The sequence below is a fragment of the Medicago sativa genome, chromosome 8, assembly GCF_051527215.1.
Source record: "Medicago sativa cultivar Bolivia chromosome 8, Bolivia_mono, whole genome shotgun sequence".
In the NCBI taxonomy this organism is placed as follows: domain Eukaryota; kingdom Viridiplantae; phylum Streptophyta; class Magnoliopsida; order Fabales; family Fabaceae; genus Medicago; species Medicago sativa.
The window spans coordinates 93,489,439-93,517,112 of record NC_140756.1 but is presented as its reverse complement, the minus strand read 5'-3'; the positions used below and the strand labels follow the sequence as shown (position 1 = coordinate 93,517,112).

Below are 27,674 nucleotides of genomic sequence, written 5' to 3'. Positions count from 1 at the left end.
CCCATCATCATAAATACCATGAAAATCAAATATTTCTGCATTGTAGCTCAATTTCTTAATTTTATTATTTTAATGATGTTTTAAATTTGTGTTGGCTGTATCTATTATTCACTAATTTCACCATAGAAAACAGACCCAAAAATAGATAATGATTAAGAGGTTGAGATAGAGAAAGGGAATCAACTAGTGGTTTTCATGGGGGCGGTGGTGATTAATATGTTGAGCTATGATTTAGAGATGATGATGATGATAAAGAACACGATAAGTTGATATGAAAAAAAATCTAAATTTACAGAATACAATAATGGAGGATTGAGATGATTGATGAACACGGTGAAGAGATGAACACAGTAATGATGTGCTTCTGGGTTTTTCAACCCCTCGTGTTCTTCATGAAAAAACCCAATTTTATACCCATGACAAGATGATGAATTCTAAAGAGAAATGATATTTGTGCAACTATTTTATGACAACTTTCTCTTTCATACTCACATTATGTTCTTATCTTCTTTCTCTCCCTCTCTCTATTGTTTTTGACCGGTAAAAAGAGAGAGAGAGAAAAAAGATTAACACAAAAGTTGTCATCAAATAATTGTACAAATATCATCACTATTTTCAAAGGATATCAAGGGGACAAATTCTTGCAGTATTAGACTTAGACCCTAACAACTAACACTTCCAAATTGTTGTGGTTGTGGTTGAAGGCGAGAAAGAAATGACCATAACAATCCTTAAAAAAAAGGCTTAAATGCACTTTTGACCCTCTATGTTTCAAATAGTTGCGATTTTGGCCCCCTAAGAAAAAAAATGGATATTTTGACCCCCTATGTTTTGTTTCTCTTTTGATTTGCTGATTTTGACCAAGTCAAAGCATACGTGGCATGCCACGTGTGTAATTAATTAATTAAAAAAAAATAAAAAATCGAAAAAATCAATTTTTAAATAAAATAAATGAAAAAAATAATAAAAAATATTAAAAAAAATCTTGAAAAATGAAAAATAAAAAAAAATAAAAAAATTTCCAGATTTTAAATTAAATAAATGAAAAAAAATTTAGAAAATCAATTTTTAAATTAAATAAATGAAAAAAAGAATAATAAAAAATTAAAAAATAATGAAAAAAATCGAAAAAAATAATGTCAAATTTTCCAGATTTTTTAAAAAATTCGAAAAAAATACGGAATTATTTTCATTATTTTTCATTTTTCCAGAATTTAAATATTTTTCCATTATTTTTATTAATATTTTTCGAATAAGTGATTCTTGGAATTGTCCGTGAATTTTTGTGAATTTTTTTTCGTTTTTTTAATCATTTTTATTAATATTTTTATTTTTCAAGAATTTATTTCATTTTTTTGTAATATTTTTTCGTTTTTTAAATTTTTTATTTTTTCCAGAATTTATTTCATTTTTTTGTAATATTTTTTCATTATTTTTTCGTTTTTTAAAAAATCTGGAAAATTTGACATTATTTTTTTCGAATTTTTTCATTATTTTTTAATTTTTTATTATTCTTTTTTTCATTTATTTAATTTAAAAATTGATTTTCTAGATTTTTTTCATTTATTTAATTTAAAATCTGGAAAATTTTTAATTTTTTTATTATTTTTCATTTTTCCAGAATTTTTTAATATTTTTTTATTATTTTTTTCATTTATTTTATTTAAAAATTGATTTTTTCGATTTTTTATTTTTTTAATTAATTAATTACACACGTGGCATGCCACGTATGCGTTGACTTGGTCAAAATCAGCGTATCAAAAGAGAAACAAAACATAGGGGGTCAAAATATCCATTTTTTTTCTTAGGGGGCCAAAATCGCAACTATTTGAAACATAGGGGGCCAAAAGTGCATTTAAGCCTAAAAAAAATGACCATAAGGAAAAACTTAGATGATCAAACTTAAATGGACGCAAACATAATTTTTTCTAATAATATTGAATAAATGGTTAAACAGGTTTTAAATTACTTTAAAATTTCAATAGTCTGTGTTATAGCCCTTGTAATTTTTTTCCTTGATTTCTGCTTCCTATGAATTCCTATGATATTTTTTTTTATTAGCAATTTTAGTCTATGTAAATCGTACTAATTGAGATTTTATTGAAATGCTATCAAACTTTACAAATACATTTTAGGGTTAATTATGTTTCTAGTCCTTATAAAATAGCGACCTTGTAAGTTTAGTCCTTACTTAATTTTAATAGCATTTTTAGTCCCTAATTTTGTTTTTCTGCACTGAGTATTAGTCCCTACTCAATTCAAATTTGTTTAATTTATGCTTAAACTCTTAAATTTTTGAACAATTTTTTGCAGACATGTTTAGAACATTACTAAAAGTTCGCCCGCAAAAAATTATCGCAAAATTTGATTTCTACATCCAGATTTTATTACTTTTAATCTTTAACTTTTGTCGTTTTAAAAAATTCATATTTAATTCATTTCATGTCAGAAAATTCTAAATTTTAGTAAACGAACCTTTCATAGTGTTCTAATCTTGTCTCAAAAAAATCGTTCAAAAATTTAAGAGTTTAAGGATAATTAATCAAACTTTGTTTTAGCAGGGACTAAAATTATAAGTAAATTTTTTTTATAGGGACTAAAAATGCTATTAAAATTAAGTAGGGACTAAACTTACAAGGTCGCTATTTTATAGGGACTAGAAACATAATTAACCCTACATTTTATATGTTATGATAGAAGACTTAGTAAAAATAATGAGTTCAATTTTTTTTAACAACAAATTTTATTTAAAAAACAAATCACTGGTCAAGATGAACAGAGACCAGTGATTCAGAGAATATAAACTAAAGGCGCCGTATATAGGCGGAACACCTGAAAATAAACTCCATACAAAAACACCCTTATACCCACAACCTAGCCCAACCCTACGATGAACACCCATGAGGACAACACCCGCCAAATATAATCATCACAACCTAATGTAGACTTGTGCACGAAACGACCACTGAAGAACGATGTCCATAACCTCATGTTGCCACTACTCATCCTAGCATAACTCCCCTCTAAGTGAAACACACCGTCCTCAACACCAGAGTTGAACCATTATTCCATAGATCAATCAGCTTCCACCAACTCACAACCTCTGGTCCACCGAAAGAACACCAAAACAGTCCAAAAACCAAACTTGAACCAAAGCACCACCTCCCAATCTCGAATCAAAAGCGATCGGCCCACCAGACTTCAAGACCAAATCAAACGGGCACCCTTAACCCCCAGTCCACCAGAGAAAACCGTAGTCCGCTAAACAAGAAAACAGCGAGACACCAACTCCCGATCTCGAAGCAGAATTAACCGATGCGTGTCAAAACTATAAAAACCAAAATAATGGAATTTTAATGTAGAAAATCAATTTTGAACTCATACATGCCACAACGTTTTTCATCCCCAACGTTTTTCATCCGTTCTTAAATTTTTCAATTATTTTTTTTAATACAAGTTTAGAACATTACAAAAGAAGATTGTTTACTAAAATTTAGAATTTTTTAACATGAAATAAATTAGGGTTAATTATGTTTCTAGTCCCTATAAAATAGTTTAGTCCCTACTTAATTTTAATAGCATTTTTAGTCCCTAATTTTGTTTTTCTGCACTGAGTATTAGTCCCTACTCAATTTAAATTTGTTTAATTTATGCTTAAACTCTTAAATTTTTGAACAATTTTTTGCAGACATGTTTAGAACATTACTAAAAGTTCGTCCGCAAAAAATTATTGCAAAATTTGATTTCTACATCCAGATTTTATTACTTTTTATCTTTAACTTTTGTCGTTTTAAAAAATTCATATTTAATTCATTTCATGTCAGAAAATTCTAAATTTTAGTAAACGAACCTTTCATAGTGTTCTAATCTTGTCTCAAAAAAATCGTTCAAAAATTTAAGAGTTTAAGGATAATTAATCAAACTTTGTTTTAGCAGGGACTAAAATTATAAGTAATTTTTTTTTATAGGGACTAAAAATGCTATTAAAATTAAGTAGGGATTAAACTTACAAGGTCGCTATTTTATAGGGACTAGAAACATAATTAACCCAATAAATTAAATATGAATTTAGATAAAAATATTGAAAATGGAAGAAATTTTATCCGAACAAATGAATTAAGAATCTAGAGTTGGTGTGTGGGATGGTGGTAGAGGAAAACTAAGTGGAGGAATGGAAATTGTAAACCTAGGAGGAGTCCCGTATTCAATCCTAATCAGGTCACGCCATCGTTCCCAATTGACGACTAAGCAGCTCGACTCTTCCGTTGATGAAAAATGGAGTCGCTTACAGCACAAACTCAACACCAACCGAAGCAGATTCACATGCCTCTTCTCAGACAACAACAAAAGAGAGGTAGGTACCTATTTCATATTCATTCATTCATTCGCATATATCAATTTAATAACCCAACTTCAGTTTTATTTTTTGTTGCTACTAATATTCAATCCTTTCACTGCCTGCATAATTTGCCTTATCCCTAGCCAACAATAACCAAGCGAGTATTGTAGTAATTTGTGGTAGCATTTCATGGATTGTTTGTTCCTCATAGCAATTCATTTCTTTATGATTAGAACGAAACGAACCTACTCTCATACTATGTTGATTTTGTGATTTCTGACCTCTCTATTTATAATAGCATATAGAACCGAATATAATAAGATACAACTTTCTAATTTAAATCCTAATTTATTTATGATTCCAATCCTAATAATAAATATATGGATTTCATTCTAACACTTTCTACATGCAATTTACTGTCACACTTTGGAAAATACCTTTCTTAACTGAACTTGTTTGGTTTGTTATTTATCTTAATTTATTTTGTTGGCCTCCTAATGTAGAACATATTTAATTTAATTTTCATGATACTAGCAAAATTGTATCATGCACTTTAGTTTGCAAAAGACAAAAATAATTCTCACTATAGTCTCTGATCTAATTTTGGGGTCATGATCAGTTATCCATAGAAATTAATTTATCACTGAAATATATTTCATATCTTGTGATGATGATGAGCCGCATTTATAGTCTCAGATATGGGGGAATTAAGTGGGAAGAAAATTGAATTTGAGAAGTGAGTTCTGAGGGAAATGAAACTATAAGTGAATTCTGATTGCAGGATCAAGCTAGAAAAGCATTAGAAGGTGCATTAAGTGGGAAGAAAATTGAATTTGACAAGTGGGACAAAGAAATCAAAAGACGAGAAGAGCTGGGAGGCGGAGGTGACAGCGGCGGTGCTGGAGGAGGTTGGTTTGGGTGGGGTAGATGGTTTGGCTGGTCTAATGATGATAATTTTTGGCAAGAAGCAAAACAAGCTAGTCTTACTATACTTGGCATCGTTCTCATAGTAAGAAATTTTCTCACACTACTTTCAATTCTTTTGCTGCAAGTTCAAAACTAATTAATATTATTATTATAAAATAAAAAAACTATTTTACCTTATCTCTCTTTATTTGCAGTATATCCTAGTTGCAAAAGGTGATTTGATCCTCGCTGCCATCATCAATCCATTGCTGTATGCACTTCGGGGAGTGAGAAATGGATTTGGTCTCGCAACATCACAAGTCTTGAAAAATACTTCTAACGGTGATCAGCCTGATTTTGATGGCTCTTTGAAGAAGGAAGGCTACAAAAGTGCTTCTGCTAAAGAGAGCGTTGTAAGAAAATGGGGTAGTGATTAGTAGATTATTTGTTTGTCACAGGTTAGGCACCATCCCTTTTAGAGCATAGTGTTATTTATATTACCCCTCATTGTTGGTTCTTTCATCACCTTATTATGCTCCATGCTGTATGTTAGTAAGGCGATTATTGTTGTAACCCAAAAATGTTTTTTCTCCCCTTGGCACCTGAGTGATTAATTTTGGTTTTCTCCGTGGTTATCCTGAATTCAGTTAACGTCCAAATTATCCTCTACAAGCTTGCAATTGGTAAGGAAAATTTGTTTCTCCGTAAAAGAGTTCAGAGTTATTAGGTTAAACGGTGGTTACTTTTAAATTCACTAGACCCCCAACCCGTGCTGACGCACGGGTCATATCCATAGTAATAATTGATGATGAAATATAAAATAATATAAGAGTGCAATGACATAGTTCATTTTATAATGAAACATTTACTTTACGAATGTAACATAATATAATATTAAAATGACATAAGTCGTTGTACAAAAAAAAATGACATAAGTCGTTTAACACAAAAAAAGGTTTGATACTTTGCGAATACCTTCAAAATGACCATACATCGAAAAAAATAATATTACACAACGAAATACTACACATTACGAAAAACTTCTTTATATACCACATTCGAGGAAAATAATTTATTTAAGCAAGTTATCTCTAACGTTGCAACAAACTAATTATGAGTCTCCTCAATTAGATTGTCCCGCACACCTAATGAAATCAATAATATTTTCAATAAACAAAGTAAGCCTCCCATGCGGAAGACAAACATCCTTTACATTTGTTTTTTAAATGACAAACATCCTTTACATGAATATCCAAATCATTGACAAAGAAATCTAAATCATGAGTTTTTTTTTTGTTTCAACGATATTTAGTTAAAAAGAGCATGCCTTTAGCATAATACTGAAATAATACTGAAATAATACTGAAATAACACCTGCACAACGATATTTTGTTTCAAAGAGCATGCCTTTAGCATAATACTGAAATAATTCTCGCCATATATATTTTAATCAGAGGACATTACATGGCTTGAATAACTATAGTCTTTTATTTTTTAGGATTTGATACTTCTAGATCTGTACACTTGTGATCTTTGTGCAGGTGTGCTTAAACAAATGATACAAATTATCCATAGATGACTATCACAATTTTTTTTAAGCCTAGATAAAAAAAAATCCTTTGTTGAAATGTTAATATCAAGCTGTCAGGAATTGGAAATATAGTTTGTAAGATTTTGTATCCATAAAAAGTGTTTGAATTGCCACCGCTTTCATCTCCCAGGGATAAGATTGATAAAACAAAAGAGATTTTGGAATTGTGATGGCAATCCAACAAATACATAAAGTAGCAATGACAATACACCATACAACACCTAAAATAAATATGTGATCGCCTTCCACTACTACTTCATATCAAAGAAAAGAGGTTTAAACGTTACAACCAATCTTATCATATTACACCACAATAACAACTCACGGATCTAAGCAATACATAGTCTAAAACCTGATAGACAACCCAAAACAGCTTAACAAATGCCACCTAAACACCTCATGTACTAAGACCAAAGCCTTCAAGAAGCCTCCAGAAAATAATTTCAAACGCCACATTCCAGAGATTAAAACGAACCAAAACAGCCGCAAAAATTCTAAAGAAAATCTATAGATACCAAATAACAAACAACATATTGCATGCCAATCGCAAAACCTTCACTCCAGCTCCACCAAAAATATTATACTTCAAAAAAAACAGTCACATGCCAGATCAGACAAAACAAATAAGCAAACACACCTGTGTAATCAGCAGAAGAGGCAACAACTACTAAAGCAAACTTCCAAGCCTGCACCAAACCATCAATAAACAGATAAAAAATAGAGAATTCTAAGATAATATCCAGTTGATCTGCATAAAACATGATTTCATCACATTTTAAAATAATGAATAATGTTAGTAACTATTGTGTTACGGAGGCACAACATCCAAGCACACATAAAGTAGGTACAATGTTTTATAAATACCAAGTTAAATCACCTATCACAAAATTTTAGCTAACACAAATACTATGAATGCAACACAGTCTACAACCAAAAAGTTGGATATCTTAAACTATGGTTTAATTGCTCTGTCATTGATAACAACTTAAATGTTAAAATTGCAATAATGCATTGTTCCTTTTCCTTCAATTTCTTAGCAACCTAATTTATAGGCATTAAACATGGTTATGTCAGAGAAGACAAACTTGCTTATGGGATGCAAAATTGACTTGCTTAATATTATGTATTTGAAATGGCTGCTATTTTGGCACTCTAACATGTAGCTCATGCATTATGGGATGCAAAATTGACTTGCTTAATATTATGTATTTGAAATGGCTGCTATTTTGGCACTCTAACATGTAGCTCATGCATTGCATTTGCCATAACAAATGCTTCGAAAAAAAGTTAAATCCCCCTGCACAAACAATCAAGAATTAAGTCAAATAGACCAAATGAAACTCTAATCAACGTAATTCAGAACTAACTTTAAAAAAGAAAATAGAAAAAAAACTGAACTTGCAAAGGCCTCATTAAAGGAAATGTTGTTTTACTCAGAGCCAGCATTATCAAAAATCCTTAATAGTGAAATTAAAAGTCTCCTTGTAAAATTTATTTTACATATAAACATTAATCTGCAACTATACGGCAGCTCAGAAGTCAGTTGATTGCCTAAAACATATGAAAAACACATGTAAGGTATATGATCACCAAGGAAGAGATTAAATTACTTAGCATGACTATACCTGCACTTACATTAGTCTAGAAGAAAAAAAATGAGCATTTAATGATTTGAACCAATGACTTTGATGCATTTAACTTGTTTGCATTCAAGTTAATTACTCCATTGTATGCGAACGGTAATTTGCCAATAGAAACTAACAATCAACAAATAGTAAAAATCAAAATTATCTTGCAAACATATAGCCAACAACATGATAATTTTTGGAAGTAAAATTTGGAAATCAACCACATGATAAGTTTGAATTTGAAATACATTTTCTTAACCATACTGTTTAGAAGCCAACCAATGTCTATGGTAGAGCTTTTGATCTAACAAATTGCTTTGTCTAACAAATGTTTATAATAAGAGATTCAAATTTATGAACCTCAATGGGACACATGACTCACTTTATTTAAATTTGGAACACATTAGGTGCTATATATATTAGTGAGCTAAATATATCAGTGAGCTTATATATATATTGTGTTTTGTCGGTAAGACTAATTCTAAATTTCCCTCAAATCATAAGTGTTACCACTTACACATACTATCATTTAGTATCAAAACCTCTTGGAAAAGTGATATGTAATTATATTTCAAAAATGATTTTCTACCATTGCAAAACACAATGGAGGGTCATCACTTGGAATCAAAACCACTCATAAAAGTTAAATACATAAAACTAACTTATCTCAAATATATAGATTCTAATCCTACATGAACTAATAATTTGAAAAATAATAATATGATTATACTGCTCCAGCAATGAGATAATCTTTAGGAAAATTAAAGATATGAAACAAAAAGGGATTAATGAATATGGTAAAGAGACAAAGAGGAGTTAACAGAGAGACAAAACAGACACAAGCAGATAAAATACACAAAATAGAGAAGATCAGTAAGAATAGCAGAACCTAAAAATACCAAACCAATCGGTTCCTTTGGCTCGTTGGCTTGCAAAACGTCCTAACTGATCTCCGAAATCATTAACAAACAGGTTTGGCAGCCGTATGGCACCCTGAGAAAACAACAAAACGAAATATCAATAATCATGAGCAAGAAGATAGCCCGTTAAAAAAAAAAGCAATTATTGTGTCTTCAAAATAGGAATGGACGGAACACATTAGGAAGGGGCGCAGATTTTTATGAGTAAGAGATGTTGAATACGTTCCAAAAATAATGCAATTAGTTTGGAAAGGATTGCATCAGAAAAATAGGAAAGTACTGTTTTGATAATTAGGTTTAAGAGCAAGAGAAAGGAAACAATGGAAACGATTTTGAAGGAAACGTAATTGTCATCTATGCTTATCTGTATTTCTTCTTATATTTATCGTTATTTTTTTTAGTTATGTTTATCAGCCCTAATTTTCATCTGTGAGCAACAAACAATGAAGCAAAATTAGCATACGTTTATCCGTTTATAATGAAGCAAAATTTGCGGCTTTTTTTCCTCTTCTTTTGTTACTATAGCTGTTTCATAATTAAGGTTTAAGTCAGGGTAAAACAGGAATTTTATTCCTTAGGGTTTAGGTTTAATTAGGGCAAAAATATTAGCTTGGGGCAACTTTTATATATAGTATGATTATTAAGAATCTTGATTCGTTTTCTGTTGTTTTATCAAATTTCATTGAAAGACAACATGAAAGCTCTAGATCAAACAAGAAAACAGATTACTCTTCAGGCTGAATACACTATTGTAGTGTACAAACGAAAACAAATATTTGAAATATGAAAGACAGTGTGCCAGAACTCCGTCTGTTATTCTATTCAGAACTGAACTGAGGAAAGCAAATACACAAGTTCTGGTTTTATATATGAAAGATAATCCTAAAAATAAGGAAACAAATTCCTAGAGTTTGGCTGAATTTAAATGACAGAAGATTCTCCTAATATGTTATATTAGGAATCAACAACTTATTCAAATTGCATAAATCAACAAAAGGTTGATTAATTCCAAAATTAAGCCATAGACACATCAGCTGCTTAATATTTGCTGTTATGGCTTACACTATTTGTTACACAAGAAAGATGGCTGTTGCTTCATTTCTTTGTAAATCTATATAAGGTATTTTCTTCTTCTTTTCGGTTCTTAATTTGTTAATTATCCGGAATAGAATCCTTACATTCAGTAGTTTGTGATTGAATTAACTGTTAATTTTCTTTTCATTTGAGCTGTGTCACATAATCTTATCAACTAATATTTAAGACCATCTTCTGCCTTTATGGGTTATGTTTTCTCTACCAACCACGGGGCTTTCACAGGAACAATGATAAACCAGATAAATTAAGCTGGAATTGACTCACATTTTTTTTTAAAGCCACTGCATTTTGAAGGTGAACTAATTCACTGATTTCCTTACTGTTATCATGAATCAAGTCTATCAATAATTTTTAAACTGTTTGGTGAAGGTAATGGATGATTTTATTCTTTTATAACAATATCTAGCATTCTAACTTTGGATCACATGGTCATAGAGGGCCAGAGGAGATTCCAATATCTTGTCATGAATCAATTCTCTCATAAGCTTAAGTTTTAATCACGGATAGATATATGAATAGATTTTATATTTGATATCATCTCTGAATTCTTGAGATGCTAAAACTGGCTACTGATTATTGTATATTCAAATGTAAAAGAAACGTGTATTGTTGCAGCAAATGCCTGAAATGGGTAAAATCTTACGAATTTTATACGCATACATATATATAGACATGGACACAATGATATAATCATATCAAAATTCAATTTAACAAATAAAGTAACATCGTAGTGTAGTCAAACAACTAAAGCAGGGTAGTTGAATGCCTAAAAGTTACTACTGAACGGATAGTTGATATTTTTGGGTTACTTACTTATGCCAGAAGGGAAGGAAAAAAAAAATGAGGATTATTAGTGACCTCATTGCATTATTAGTGACCATGATGAGCTATCTGTAGGACGATTCTGTAATAGCAACGTGCATTCCTTGATGATCATTATTTTTCCAACCAAAACAATGGACCTTATGATATCTAATGAAGCTGTTTGAATTTCAAAAAAAATGATATACTCGAGCTACATTCACGTTGACCAATAATTTTATAGGATGATTTAATAACTAAATCCTTCCAAAAAGAATTATTGAACTTTTTATTTCCTTTGAATAGCTGGCAATCCAATCATTATTTAATAAATTTTTAGCAAAATGCCAGAATGTGAGATTGTGTAATCAATCTCCTACAATGATGAGTGATTTTTTTATCGCTAAAGGTTTTTTATCCACTGTTAAAGTGCGTGTTTCATGGGAAATACTTGGGTGACATTAATGTCACCGTGACATTAAATCTGGGCCACAGAAAGGCCAAGATAGATGTGTTGTGTGGCCCAGATACAATGACAATGTGTGTTGTGTGGCCCAGATTTAATGTCACGGTGACATTAATGTCACCAAAGTGCTACTCGTGTTTCATTGGGTTGTGCATATTTTAATTTTTATTATGGACCTACATTGACCTCAACTGGTCATATTGTTTGGTAGAAAGAAAAAAGAAGAAGATATAAAGTATATGTATTGGTTCTTTTTCTATCTTGGGTTTAAAATATAATAATTTTTCTTCCAGCAAGTGCTACAAAAGTGATATTCACGATGACTAGGTAAGTCTCCCATATTTTTCGTTCAATATTTGTGTATTGCGGATCACCACAAGACCATTTCTTTCTCTCCCCTTCTTGCCTTCTTGGCACCTTTTCTTGCTGCAACATTCATTCTCTAATTCTTCTATTCCATATTTCAATCATCTAGGACTCTTCCACGCATTCTTTTCCCTTCCCAACACAACCATTTTGCACCTTTATGCAGCATTGAAAAATAACATTAGCTTCTATCTAGTGCTTTGTTTTCTTGCTTCTCTCTTTTTTGCATTGAAGTATAGCATTATTTGTGCCTTTTCCCATCTGGTTTTTTCCACCTTTGATGTCTTTGAATATTGGAGTGATCTCTAAACTCCAATAGCAAAAACATGGATTCTGATCGTGAGATATGCAGTGATCATGAAGAAAGTGGCAATGAAAAAGGGAAGGGGCAACTCAGTAGGCACATGAGTGACAGTTCTGTTGCTGCCACCGAGGACGATGATGATGACGTTGATAAGAAGATTGATGTTGGTCCTCAATTCACTTTGAAAGAGCAACTCGAAAAGGATAAGGTTTAATTTTCTTTTTAATGTTTTTTTCTTCGGAAAATCCATGCATTGTTCTCATGTTAATTAATCATTTATGCATTTGTTAATTGTTTTCTTATTGAGTCCTTAGGATGATGAGAGCTTGAGGAAGTGGAAGGAACAACTTCTTGGAAGTATTGACATTAGTTCTGTTGGAGGTAAAATTTATTAATTACTCATTCAATTGCTTCCCCTTAATGTCAGATTAATGATTCAGTTTCAATATCCGTTTGTCCATTTTATGGCTACAAAATGAATACTCCTATCATGAATTTTAGACCTTAGGTGAGGAAGATTTTGGCTAGTCTTTCAAGATTGTGTCTAGTATAACCTACGAAGCACCGACACGATATAACCTATGAAGCATTGAGTATTGACACATACACCAGATCCGACCCGACCTGACGATGACAGGTCGCGGTGATAATTTGATAATATGAATTAAATGAAAGTAATCACGTGTGTAGGTCTCGTATTAGTGTCATGTCGAGCACTTGACACACTTTGATTACCATTGCTAGATAGAGTATAACTCATGACCTTACTAATTGTTAAATATGATGTAAAACAAAACAAACAACACTCATTTCAAAATGTACATTTTTCTTGCATCGTACTAGCTAACAAAGATATCTTTGCCAATTTTTTTTACTTAACTTTCAATATTTTTTGTTATGAATTATAAAAGAAACTCTGGAGCCAGAAGTGAAGTTCCTGAGCCTTGCTATAAAATCGGGCGATAGAGATGATATAATTCTTCCGGTACCAGAGACAGGAAATCCTGAGGGTTTATGGTTTACTTTGAAAGAAGGTTCTCGCTATAGGCTAGTGTTTACTTTCCAAGTAAACCATAATATCGTTTCGGGTCTTAAGTACACCAACACTGTCTGGAAAACTGGCATCAAGGGTAAGTACATTGGTTTATTGCTCATTTTTGGATGATTAAGTTTATAGTAATCTTATTGCTGAGGTTTGTCGCAGTTGACAGCACTAAAGAGATGATTGGAACATTCAGCCCTCAAGCAGAGCCTTACACGCATGAAATGCCAGAAGAGACCACACCATCTGGTTTATTTGCCAGAGGGACATACTCAGCTAGAACTAAGGTACTACTTTCATTTATCTATAGCTATAATGCTTGCTTGATTCCTGTTTCTTATGATGTAATTTGTACTATATAAAAGTAATATGGCAACGATGAATATGATGTCCATTGATGGTATTGAGCTGTATAGATGCAAATCAGAGAAACATAATAATGAAAAACAAATCCTAGGGTAACTAACTGAATAATAACTAACATACTGAACTTTTATTACATAGATAATATTATGAAAAGCCACTAGTAATATTATTTAACCTTCTTTTCTATTTTCCACACACACAAAAAACTTCCGATTTTCATTTATAAATCCCTCATTTTAGCAATTGTTATGAACGGATAAACAGATTTTTAAGGTATTAAGCTAAAGAGAGATGCTATGTATCACGAAGGAAGTTTCTCGCGAATTCACAAATTGCTTACATGTTGTTTTGTAAAACGTTTGGTCAAACTTTCAGCCCTTATTTCCGGAAATCATGGGAGGGGTGAAGGTTAAGTTGGAATTTTTTCAACGTTAGCTATGTCTTCACGAAATTGCAATTCGCTATAAGTAGCATGTCACTAAGTTAAATTAAGAAAGGAAAAAAGGCGTCAAGCTAAATTGAATCTGTCATTAATTTTATCTTGATTTTCTAGAAGAACCAAAGTTTTGGGACATGAATAAAAATTTAAAAACACCAAAGATTAGGAATAGAGGGAGTACCTCTTTGGTGTGTTAATAAAATTTCTTTGGCTTTTTCAGAAAAATAATAAGTTCAAAATCAATTGTTATTTGAACATCAAAACACTGATACTATATGTGCGTATTTCTATTGCTCTCATACAGTCATACTATTATCCTCGTCACTTTACACACAAAAATACATGACACATTTGACCTCAAACTGTTGATGCCAGAACATAATTTCTACTTAAAAATAAATCGAGCACGAGTTGATGTCTTTCTAGCACCAATCAGTTCGCGAATGAATACTGAATATTTTTTCTGTGGATAGCCAATAGATAAATGTTCTAGTAATAAGTTTGTTGACAGATTTCATGTGACTTTCCATTTTGTTTCAATCAACTGAATATTTTTTCCTTTCATTCCAACAGTTTTTGTTTTGGATTATTTAGTGCATTGCTTGACTTTCCATTTTGTTTGTGGATCTTATTTCAGTTTGTTGACGATGACAAAAAGTCGTATTTGGATATCAGCTACACTTTTGATATTCGGAAGGATTGGCTTTAGTTAGGGATCAATCAACTGAGACCTTTTCCAAGAGTGATATTGTTTAGTTTAATCCAGTAGTTGTTGTTTTTCTTTTGCATGAAATCTCTTTCAGTGTTCACTTATTGCTTTTCCAATGTTTATTTGACCCGAGACCAGTAATCTTAACGATGAAGATAGGATTTTGAGGAAGAAATCAAAGTGATATTCATTTGACAGATAATTGTCAATAAAATTGAATTTGCCTCTTTGAATATACAACTGTGCTCTCAGCTACTTCTCATTATGCTCATTATAATTACTAGTAAGTTGCATTTTGTGTGATGACACTTAAGCATGATGTGTTGCTCTCATTAGAGCATGTAATTTTCAGAGGGAAACTATATCCTATGGTCGCGGTCATTTAAATTCTTTAATCATATCATATTGGTCATTTAAAGTTTCTTTGTTTCACCTAGGTCTTTTAAATCTCATTACTTCCACATTGTTATCTTTTTGTCACACATTCTGTTATAAAAATACACATATCTGTTACGTGGCTGACATTGATCGCTTATCCCACGAGTGCTCCTTTCTCATCTTCTATGCGTAACTCTTGTCCATTTTAAAACTAGGGGAAACCATTTGTGTCAACTATTGCACAAGTGTAAGAAATAATAAAGAGAATTTTCTATAATATTTTCGTACATCAGGAGACAAATACATCTAGAACTACACACTGCACAATTTATTCATATATTTTTCCAATTTTCAAAATACACAACGATTGAAAGCATGAGGTTGAGGAGTTTTGTTTGGTTCGTAATTCATGGCAAACAGAAACAGGTGACTAACAAACAAAAGGGAAGTATGCAATTGGGATATTATTCTTGTAATTAGTGTAGGGATTGAGTAGAAACTATTGTGCATGTTTTTAGTAACTGCCCCTTGGCGTTAGAGTTTTGGATGCATGTGGTTCCTCTAGATACTTACAACAGATTTTTAACTTTAATTTGTATAGATGGCTCGATCTTAACATTAATTTTCATGCCGGTTGGGATCACGAAAATTGTTAGAAATTGTTCGAACTATAACCCCAATTAAAAAAAGTGATAACATAAATAGATAACACACGATATTTGATAACAATGTTTGACCAATTTTGCCTACGGTTTTGACCGTAGAGCAGCTGTAGTTTCATTTTATTATTATGTGATAGATTAATGTTTCTATTCTATTTAAATATTGCGATAAACATTACCTCATAACCGACCAACTCTTTCACTTGGCTCAATCGACCTACCCACTTATTAATAATTATGAGCCGAACTTAATAAAATGCATTGTTGGGGAGGCTAGAAAACGATAATATGGGATAAACGATAAGAGGCATTAACACCACATCTTCAAAATCAACGTGAACCCAGAAATTGACAACGGAGGTCACAATCCATCGATTTTTTTTTTTTTTAAATCATACTAGTATGTAAATATTTTTTGTCTATATATATTTTTTGCGAACTTTCTATAAATATTGTATGATGTTCCTTTTATTGACTCAATATACTTGGTTTTAAGCATATATGTTTCTAGGCTTAATTGCACTGATACGCTAGAATTCTAGACAACAAAAAAGAAAATAAGGTTTTTTCCGATATTTATAGAAGAATTCCCTAATTAATCCTTAATTAGAATCCCAACATATGATTCCGCATTACAATTTAGTTTAGAAATATTGAATCATTGTCTGCAATTTTGGTTGCGCACTACCAATGATTCATTGGTCGCGATTTTATCCTGAATTCACCCTCATACGAGTTCATCTTCATACTTCATTGGTCGCGATTTCATCCTTATTTCATCCTCATTCGAATTCATCTTCATACGTTTGTATTGTTTCAAATTTTATTTCTTTGCTATATATTCAAAAATCGCATTAGTCTCGTAATTCTCACTCAAGTCTCAAGACACTCTCGTCTTTCCTATATGCTTGAAATTTCTTATATTTTTTTAATATCTTGTAAATATTGTACATTTAAAAATTTATTTTTTCTTCACTAAATCATACCTTAAACTTGGTTCCCCTTAGCTTAATTCTCGGCTTCGTCCCTGACGATGAGCATATTGTATTTCTTGGTTGTGCTAAAATATTCAGTACCTTTTACAAAACAATTTGCTACCGAAAGTTCGATTATACCTTAATACAATCATTATTTCATGAAACTTTTTTTTCTTTGAAAAAGAAAACCCAAATCATATATAAATCTTCTTCTCTATGTCAATGTGGAAATAACAAAATTTGCGCAATTTTTTTTAAGGAAAAATTTGCTGGAACAATAAATGTGAAAGATCCTGTTATAACGTTTATTTTTACAATCACACGGAATCAGTGCAACCCAAACCCGTATAAATATAGTATCTCTCACTCAAACACTCTCAAAACCCCTTAATACTCTCGGATAAAACAATACGTTTCCCAAATCATCGTTCTTTTACATCTTGATTGTTGCGACCTAACCCTAACGTGAAATTCTTCTTCAACCTCAACAGCACAGTTCTCTTCATTCTTCCACCATGGACGAGAAAATGGTAATCATTGATCACCATCACTTTAGGATTCAATCTCTGAATTGCTTTTGATGTTAGAGGTTTAGTGACAATTATTTATTCATGTTTGTTGTTGTTGTTGTTGTTGTTACCTCTTAGAGAAAACTAGGGTTTTTCATTCATTTTCATTTCTCATAACTTTAGAGAGGTAGAGGGTAGAGAGAGAAAGTAGAGAGACAGAGAGAAGAAGAGAAAATGAAGAACTTGGAGAAGGGGAAAAGCTTAAGCTAAGAGCAAGGGAGAGTGAAGATTAGCTTAATTTTTGTGAAGACAGGAAGTAAGGGGGATAAACTATACCATAAATAAGTTATAATTTCACATTTCAATTATGGGCCATAAGTGCTTATTTGTGAATTATGATTTTGATGAATTTATATGTCAATTTTCGTGCTCATTATTGAATGATGATTTTAGGTATGTTAAATTTGTGATAAACTTGTTGTCGTTTCTTATTCTTCATTGTTGAAACATGTTGCAATGAATACTTCGTGGTTTTAGCTTAAATTGATGAGAAATGATGTTGTTGTTACTTGATGTTGAATTCATGATGAATATGTGATAATTGTTGTTGGGTATATGTTTTTAGTGAGAATTCATGAACTTGAAGATGATAAATGTGAAGTTTGAATAAGTTAAATTGTTGTTTTTTTTACTTTTTCATTTCTCTAACTGAATTTGAAATGAAAATTGGCACTGTTCGGTGCGGATTTGGCATAAGGTGTAAGCATGAAAGTTTTAAGTATGACTTTCTCAAAATTATTAAATTCAATTATGACTTTGGTTTGACTTTAAAATGATTTTTAGAACTTGAGTTATGGTCAAATTACTACACGTAGGTCACAATGAATTTTAATGAAATTTTAGCACAACTTTTTCTATGAACCGTGAAACTTTCTCAAAATTAATATTAGGTTTAAGGGAGTTATTAGAGTGTATAAATTAGTATATATTCACCCTCATACGAATTCATCTTCATACTTTATTGGTCGCGATTTCATCCTGAATTCATCCTCATACGAATTCATCTTCATACGTTTGTATTGTTTCACATTTTATTTCTTTGCTATATGTTCAAAAATCGCATTAGTTTCGTAATTCTCACGCAAGTCTCAAGACAGTCTCATTTTCCTATATGATTGAAATTTATTATAATTTTTTCAATATCTTGTAAATATTGTACATTTAAAAATTTATTTTTTCTTCACTAAATCATACCTTAAACTTGGTTCCCCTAACTTAATTCTCGGCTCCGTCCCTGACGATGAGCATATTGTATTTCTTGGTTGTGCTAAAATATTCAGTACCTTTTACAAAACAATTTGCTACCAGAAGTTCGATTATACCTTAATACAATCATTATTTCATGAAACAATTTTTTTTTATTTTTTCTTTGAAAAAGAAAACCCAAATCATATATTATCTCCTTCTCTATGTCAATGTGGAAATAACAAAATTTGTGGCGATTTTTTTTTTGTTGGAAAAATTTGTGGGAACAATAAATGTGAAAGATCCTGTTATAACATTTGTTTTTACAATCACACGGAATTTGTGCAACCCAAACCCATATAAATACAGTATTTCTTACTCAAATACTCTTAAAACCCCTTAATTCGCATGGTTAAAATAGTACGTTTCTCAAATCATCGTTCATTTACATCTTGATTATTGCGACCTAGCACTAACGTGAAATTCTTCTTCAACCTCAACATCACACAATTCTCTTCATTCTTTGACCATGGACGAGAAAATGGTAATCATTGATCGCCATCACTTTAGGATTCAATCTCTGAATTGCTTTTGATGCTAGAGGTTTAGTGACAGTTATTTATTCATGTTTGTTGTTTGTTTGTAGTTGTTGTTACCTCTTAAGAGAAAACTAGGGTTTTCCATTCATTTTCATTTCTTATAACTTTAGAGAGATGGAGAGAAGAAGAGAAGAGGAATAACTTGGAGAAGGGAAAAAACTTAAGCTAGGAGCAAAAGGGAGTGAAGATTAGCTTAAATTTGTGAAGACAAGCGGTAAGGGTAATAGACTATACTATAAATAAGCTATAATTTCACATTAATTTCAATTATGGGTCATAAGTGTTTATTTGCGAATTATGATTTTGATGAATTTATATGTCAATTTTCGTGCTCATTATTGAATGATGATTTTGGGTATGTTAAATTTGTGATAAACTTGTTGTTGTTGCTTGTTGTTCATTGTTGAAACATGTTGCAATGAATACTTTGTGGTTTTAGCCTAAATTGTTGAGAAATGATGTTGTTGTTACTTGATGTTGAATTCATGATGAATATGTGATAATTGTTGCTGGGTATTTGTTGTTAATGAGAATTCATGAACTTGAAGATAATAAATGTGAAGTTTGAATAAGTTAAGTTTTTTTTTTTTTACTTTTTCATTTCTCTAACCGAATAAATGAAAACTGGCACTGTTCAGTGCAGATTTGGCGTAAGGTGTAAACATAATTTTAGGTACTACTTTCTCAGAATCATTGAATTCAATTATGGCTTTGGTTTGACTTCAAAACAATTTTTAGAACTTGAGTTATGGTAAAATTACTACACGTAGGTCATAGTGAATTTTATTAAAATTTCAGCACAACTTTTCTATGAACCTTGAAACTTTCTCAAAATTAATATTGGGTTTAAGGGAGTTATTAGAGTGTATAAAATAGTATATATTTATGGAGTTGTGATATTAAATGATATGATGATGTTGGTTGTGAAGTTTGGTTTAAGTTGTGAAGTTTTGTGATTTGTGTGAAAAACGAATAATAATCATGATACTTGGTGAGTTGATGATTTGAAACCTATGTTTTAATATATGAAGTTTTTGTTGTAAATATGAATGTGTTGATGGTTCGAGAAATGGTTTTGGATGGAATTGAATCGGAGAAAAAACAAGTTTTTAAGCTAAAAGTCGTTTTAAGTGATTATGTGAAATAAACTATTTTTTTGTAATTAAACTGGAGATGTTTGAGTTGAAAATGATATGCTAATTTTCTCTTTTGATTTAAAAAGTTTCTGGAACATGATTTGCTTGGACTTAATTTGATTTTGTTAAAATGGGAAGAAACTTGGATTAGAGACGAACTTAATTTTGAAATAATCGGACAATGATTTTTCTTAAGAGCAATGATGATGTTTTGACTTGTCTATTGTAATAATGGACTTAGATGAAGTATATAAACTTGATAAAGGACTATAAGAGTATGAAACTTGATTTTTGGTAAAAAGGCGAAATAGATGAAAATTTGGGATTTTTATAGACGAACTTTAGTGAAACTTTGAAATAAGACTTGTTAGTTTGTCGATGACTTACATTCATGATAATATGATAAGTTATGATTGAATTGAGGATTTATATGCTTGAGATATGATGTATTGTGTGATAACTTGGAAACCTCATTTTGTTGTTGAAAATGAAAATAGGTGTTTTAGTGAAAATAGACGAACTTTGTCGGAATGAACTTATATGGTCGAATAACTTGTAAATGACTTTGTATTCATGATGATATAATATAATTAGAATGAATCAATGATGATTGAGTGTTTAACATGATGATTGTCATGATGTGATTAGTTGTCCTACTTTTATGCAAAATGTATTTCAGAACTTTATTGTTTCTTTAAGGTGATAGTTGTTGATGAAGATTCTTTGGTGATTTTAATTTGATGATGCTCTTGTTAAATTCTGACTTTTGAATTATGAAGTAAAGGTGTTTCTTTTTGGTGATGACTATTTGAAGAATGTTTGGTGATAAATATGATGATATTTGATGATGATGATTTTAATGATGACAATTTATTAATGATGAGGAATTCTAGCATGCAAAATGATGACGAAATTGATGGTGAACGCATGTATGAGAAATGATGATGTTCATGATGACGATTTGTTGGGTGAACGTATGCATTATTGAATCATATGTGCTATGCTAGGATAGTAATATGATAATATGCTTCATGTTGAATTGAAGATAATATTCATGTGATGTTTGATGAATATTTATATGTGCTATGCCTGAAATCCTTGAATGTTTATGTTTGATTATACTTTATTTGTGGAATGTTATCTAACCTCCATTGGTCATTTGGTTGACCACTTGCCTATTTGTATGAATGAGTAGACGGCTTGTAGGATTAGTTGCTTTGTTTGTGAGTATGCTTGAGGCTAGCTTTGGAGCTACTCCGTTCTTTGCTTTGGAAGTTTTAGTCTAGGGCTATGATTAGGATGTCAGTCTTTGTCGTTATTTTTCATGTCTTCATGAGATTATCATTCAGTATGTTGAGATTTGATATTTATATATGGTGATGTATTATGATACGTGTGACATGACTACTTTAGAGATTTTTATTATATGTTGATGAGATGTTATGATATTATTCCCTTGCGAGTTTTGAAAAATTTATTATACATGTTTTGGACTTATTGAAGAAGTAGCATCTAAATCCTTTGTATTTGCGTGATTTATCGCTTTAAGGGTGCGTTTGATGGTCAGGATAGGGAGACAGGATATGATACATTAATCATATCCTGCTTAAATGTCATGTTTGATGCACCAAAGGGATAGGATAAAATAAACCATTTTCCTATCCTATCCTGACTTTCCTTTGTATTTTCTATCCTGAGTATAGGCTGGGTTAGAAATTATCCTGATGGGATTAGAAGATCATTCCTTATTTATTATCCTGATATTCTGCCATTTTTAAAATGTTGTCATTTTTAAAATAATGATAGCATGTATTTTCTATTATAATTAATAACATTCCATTTTTATAATATTTAATTAACTATGAGAGCAATTTTTTTCATTTAACTATAATGATATCATGTTTGTTATCATGTGCGCATCAAACACATGATAGGATTATTGTTTATCATGTCCTTATCATATCCTATCTCTATCCAGCTTTATATCATATCCTGCCTCTATCCTATCATGACCATCAAACGAGCCCTAAGGGTTTAGGGTGTTACAATGTGGGATCATGAAATTTGTTAGAAATTGTTTGAACTATAACCCCAATTAAAAAAAGTGATAACGTAAATAGACAACACAAGATATTTGATAACAATGTTCAACCAATTTTGCCTACAGTTTTGACCGTAGAGTAGCCGCAGTTTCATTTTATTATTATGTGATAGATTAATGTTTACAATATTCAACTTCTATTTAAATATCGCTTCTATTCTATTTAAATATTGCGATAAACATTACAACATTAGTACATTACCTCATAACTGACCACCTCTTTCACTTGGCTCAATCGACCTACCCACTTATTAATAATTATGAGCCGAACTTAACAAAAATGCATTGTCGGGGAGACTAGAAAACACTAATATGAGATAAATGATAAGAGACATTGATAGAGGATTGGCAAGTGCACCAAATACTATCGAAGTAGTAAAAATATCGATCCCACGAGGACTGTTTTTAACTTCAATAATTCAATTTCGTTATATAATTAGGATGTGTAAAGTTTATTTTTAGTTTGCCACTAGGCAGAAGATTTGGTTTGATTTTATGAAATCAAATAAAAGAAATTAGATTTGATTAAGAAAATATGAGAGAAAGATGAGATCAGATCCGTCGAATCCTCTAAGTTCCCCTAATTGGTCTACTGCACCTATTTGTTATGAACCCTCTTCTAGTTTACGATGATTAACAAATTAGCCCTAATCAATCCCTTGAGTTAGGACTCTCTTCTTAAACTACATCCCCTCATTCCTTAAGTGGTCTAATAATTCTTGAAGGTTTTACCGAACGTTAACCTATTATCACTAACAAACGATTATCTATTCCTAGACTAACCCTGTTTATTAGAACAATTCAATTAGGTCTAAGTCGAAAGCCATGGTCAGTGGTCATTCGTTCTCACAAAATCAAGTTATATGTGATCAAGATATAAAAAGCATTAAGAACAATTGAATTGAATAAACTAGAATTGAATTCATAAACGAAATAGAGTTTCACAGCAACATGTGTCAATTAGGGTTACAAAGATTCATCTCGGATCTAATCTCTAAGAGATTTAGCTACTCATAATCGAGTTTACAAATAGCATAATCAATGAAATAATTAAAACATACATGAATTGGTAAAAGGTTGAAGAAATCGCCCTTCTAGCCGTCTCCGATGTCTCAAAATCGCACTTTGCTCTCCAAAATCGTAACCCCTGTTCTTCAGATTGAGTGCAGTATTTATAGAAGTCATGGGCTTGACCCGTCAAAATCGCGCCGCGCCATGTATATAGGCGTGCCGCGATTTCCCTCAAACAGGGAGGATGTAATTTTGCTTCAAAAATCGCAGCACGGCTTGAAATTGGCGTGGCGCGATTTCCTTCGAACAGACTTCAATATTTAAGCTTTTTTGCACTCCAGAACAGTATAAATTGCATGAGAACTCTATCAAAATGTCACAATAAGTCCTAAAAATTACGTAATGACAGCATGTCATCACAACCCCAAACTTAAACCATTCCTTGTCCTCAAGGAATTTGCTTGCAACAGTGACAAACGACAGTAAAATAACAGTTACCTGACAAAACGACAGTACCCAAAAGTTCATTCTCCTTCTAGCTAAAGATGAGCTAGTTTGACTTGTTCGCATCCACCAATTCACAACTCCACGCATTCAAATTGAAATAGGGTTCTACCAGTCGACATGCAGGTCTACATATTACCATACGCTTGAAAAGTTTCTAAACATCAATCAAAGTCAATATCATTACACACTTTTGAGGTCTTTAGGGTTATAACGGGGCTTAGGTGAAAGGTGGGATATATTTGGATAAGTAGGCTACACAAAATTTGAGTTAGGCATTCCTACGGAAGTTAAAGCACAAAATTCAATCCTTCAATCATTCACCTTGTGGAAATACAATCAATGCAAAGGTACTAGAGAATATTTTTAACATTTAGGGACACTCGAGTTTGAGTTACTCGGATTTTCAATGTTTTGTCCCTTTTTCATCATTCAATTTCTTTTTTTTTTGATACACCATTTTTGTGTGTATTTTGCATGACAATTTCATAATTCTTTTCATTTTTGTTCTCTTATTCTCTAGTACCCCGACCCCAAACTTAGTTGGCTGCAAATTCCAATAGCAACCCCAAACTTAATCTTTAGCAACATTCTACAATGCCGTAACTCAGAAAATACATTAAGGGACAAGTCCTAAAAGTCTCTAGGCTTGTAATGTAGTTTGTCACTGAACAAAAAGTTCTAATCCTACCGGCTCACAATTGGTTAAGAAAGGATAATTTCAACAAATTAAAAACAGGGTAGGCTTCAAAAAGGCTCACAGGACCAAGCACTTTTGCCTCAGTGTGTAATTAACAAAGACCAATCAATAATAGAGAAACAATGCAAGTTCTAGAAATGTAGTTGCATGGAAAACTAATCTAAATATAAGTAAATTGAAAAACAAAATTTGGCAATGAACCTTATGGCTGAGATTTCTGGGAGTATGTGTCTACCTAGCAACGCCGTACACTTCGCCTTTGAATCAAGTCACCCCTCCTTTAGAACTTTTGGAATACCGTTTCATCAAACAACTGTTACTAAACTGGAATAGGTCACATGAAACAAAACAAATTCATTAATTAAACAAGTGCAGGAGCAATTACAATAGGGAAATAAGTTCAATGGACTTCGACATTAAAAAAAAATAAAGAAAATACATCAAAAGAAAAATAACTGAAAATAAAATACAAAGCAGAAAATGCTAATCCATCAGTAGATCAGCCCATGTTCACATCATCATCCGAGTGTCCAGCCCCCGGTGTCCTCAATCCTTCAAAGATGCCATCCCCTTGATCTTGCTCGGTGGCATTGAAATCATCAGTGATTTCCCTCCTCATGCGCAGACCATACTCTTCTTGATGTGTAAAATATTGCTCCATGCGCTCACGGGAGCCTCCAAATCTCTCATAAGACCCACTAATCGGACCCATATGCAATTGAGCCTCCGCAGCAAACGCAGCTGAGAACCTAGGACGGTTCACCCACAGCTGGTCCGAAGTCTCATTCATCCAATTAGCTTGCACATGCATGAATTCCTCAAGCTTTGGGTGAAGAGGAGCATAACCCCCTTGGCTACTACTCCCTCCTTGCTCCATTTGTTGTTGCCTTGCCGCCTCCCTCTCTCTCTCTCCTTCATATAGCCCTCATATTTCTTCACAAATCCATCCATTACCGAGTCGGTGATTGGCTTCATATTGCTGGTGTTGAGATCACTATCATAAGCCGGCACAAGCTCTTGCTCACACAACCAATTAATTAGACTTCCATGCCCCAATTGTGTGGTGTTTCCGGTTGCTAGATCATGGAGACTATTGGCCAAGAGGTGGCCAATATCTATAGGGTGCTCCTTGATGATGGCATAGGCAGCAAGCACCCTCTTGAGAGGAATTTCAGAAGTGCAAGATGCACTCTCAAGAGTCTGGACCAAATAGGACACCCACGCCTTGGGTATCGGCAGCATCTCTGCATAGGTAAGCATCCGGGACTTTTTCCAAGTCGACCCAGGCCTACACATGGTGGTGATGATCTCATCAAAGGTATCCTCCGTAATACCAAATCTCTCCCTCCTCAATTTTTCAACCCAACACTCCTCTGGTGCTTGAACATTCAGCCATGCATTGAGAGCATCCGGACTGAAATCAATGTATTTGCCTCGCACAAAAGATTGAAAGGGTGTATCGAAAACCCTTGCATTTGCAAAGAATTCGACGATCACCGTTTTGTTGTTTGCTTCGTCGATCATCTCATTCAACTTCGTCCACCCCCTCCTTCGTAATTCAGACTCAAAGAAAGGATACTTCACAAGCTTTGTGAAATCAAACTTCCTCTCCCCTATAACTTCGAAACTCTTCATAGATTGATGAAACTCTTGGGCTTGGTCATTGATGAAATGGATGGCGTTTTCGGGTGGTTCGGATGCGGCACGAGGGCGTTTGGATTTGCTTGTGGATGGTTTGGGGTTGGTGGTTTTCTTTGAGCGGGTGTTTCTTTGGTTGGAGGCCATTTGTGGTTTAGGAAGATGGTGAAAGGGAAGTTTTGTGAAGTTTGGGAAAGTTGGGAATGATGGTGGTTTGATGGTGGTTTGGATTGATGAATTGATGATAGGATTGTGGGTAGATGATGTTTAGGAAGTGAAAAAGGAGATGAAGATGAGAAAAATTCGTGAATGGAAGTTTAGGGAAGTTTTGGTAGAGAAAGGTAGGAGGAATGGAATGAAAATGACGATGAACAGTGAGGTTTTTATAGGGCTGTTTGGGCAAAATCGCGGCACGCCAAAATGCAAGGTGCGGCGCGATTTTGCGTTGTAACGGCTAGTAACGGGCAAATTTTGTAACGGCTAGTAACGGATAGTTCCAACGGCTATTTTTTTTCTCAAAACAGCCAAAATCGCGCCGCGGTGGATAATAGGCGTGCCGCGATTTTGGCAAAACAGGGGGCCTTCTTTGCTGCTTGTGAAAATCGCGCTGCGGCCATATATAGGCGCGGCGCGATTTTGAATGTACAGGGAGCATTCTTTGCTTCCTCAGGCCAAAAATTTTGTTTTCTTGAAAAATGCCTGAGTTCATTGAATCTTTGAAAAACTTTTGAGGAGAGAATCATGCAAGACATCAGTACCTTGCATGATTTTCTTGGCAAGAGGTATATTCGAACAATTTTTTTTTTAAACTTTCCTGCCTTGTATTAAAAGAAAATAAAAATATTTTTGTGTTTTTGTTTTTGAAAGCAATAAAATCATACCTGAAAATAAAATAGTGGGTTGCCTCCCACCCAGCGCTTCTTTACCGTCACTAGCTTGACTGATGACGATCCCTAAGGATCAGTTGATGTCTCTCCCTCTTCATTGTTTGGGAGTCCTCCTTTACGGTACCGTTTCAGCTTTTGTTCCTTACCCTGGAAAGTTCCTTGTGCACCATACTTCCTTAGATCCACAGCTTCATCAACAGGCTTGTTCCTTACCAACTCTTTGTCACAATACCTCCCAACCCTTTCTATCGTATCAGAGAGAATTGAAAGCATACACCATTGAAAAGTAGCCGGCCCATTATGCATTCCAAAAGGGATCTTCTTATAAGTAAACACACCACAAGGATTAGTGAAA

The 27,674-nt window shown here is 32.6% G+C and overlaps 2 protein-coding genes and 1 long non-coding RNA gene across 4 annotated transcripts; 2 read left to right on the top strand and 1 right to left on the bottom strand.

Annotated features, from left to right (window-relative positions):
- Positions 1–4,080: 4,080 nt before the first annotated feature.
- Positions 4,081–5,887, top strand: LOC146903495 (sulfate adenylyltransferase subunit). Its single transcript, XM_085732798.1, has 3 exons — positions 4,081–4,354; positions 5,121–5,348; positions 5,461–5,887. Exons 1-3 carry the CDS (start codon positions 4,172–4,174, stop codon positions 5,680–5,682), a joined length of 633 nt encoding a protein of 210 aa, XP_085588924.1. The 5' UTR covers positions 4,081–4,171; the 3' UTR covers positions 5,683–5,887.
- A 1,087-nt stretch (positions 5,888–6,974) lies between these two features.
- On the bottom strand, positions 6,975–9,718 carry LOC146903494 (uncharacterized). The gene is made up of 2 exons (XR_015021522.1): positions 9,354–9,718; positions 6,975–8,593 (listed from the first exon to the last, which is right to left on the bottom strand). It is a non-coding gene; the product is annotated as an uncharacterized LOC146903494 (long non-coding RNA).
- A 2,332-nt stretch (positions 9,719–12,050) lies between these two features.
- Positions 12,051–15,212, top strand: LOC146903493 (rho GDP-dissociation inhibitor 1-like). 2 transcript variants are annotated; one of them, XM_085732796.1, is made up of 6 exons: positions 12,051–12,073; positions 12,465–12,624; positions 12,731–12,797; positions 13,328–13,546; positions 13,621–13,745; positions 14,901–15,212. In XM_085732796.1, the coding sequence occupies exons 1-6, from the start codon at positions 12,066–12,068 to the stop codon at positions 14,970–14,972; spliced, it is 651 nt and encodes a 216-aa protein (XP_085588922.1). In that variant the 5' UTR covers positions 12,051–12,065; the 3' UTR covers positions 14,973–15,212. The 2 variants fall into 2 exon arrangements, with proteins under 2 accessions (XP_085588922.1, XP_085588921.1); XM_085732795.1 differs by lacking the exon at positions 12,051–12,073 and having other exon boundaries at positions 12,076–12,624.
- Positions 15,213–27,674: the final 12,462 nt, after the last annotated feature.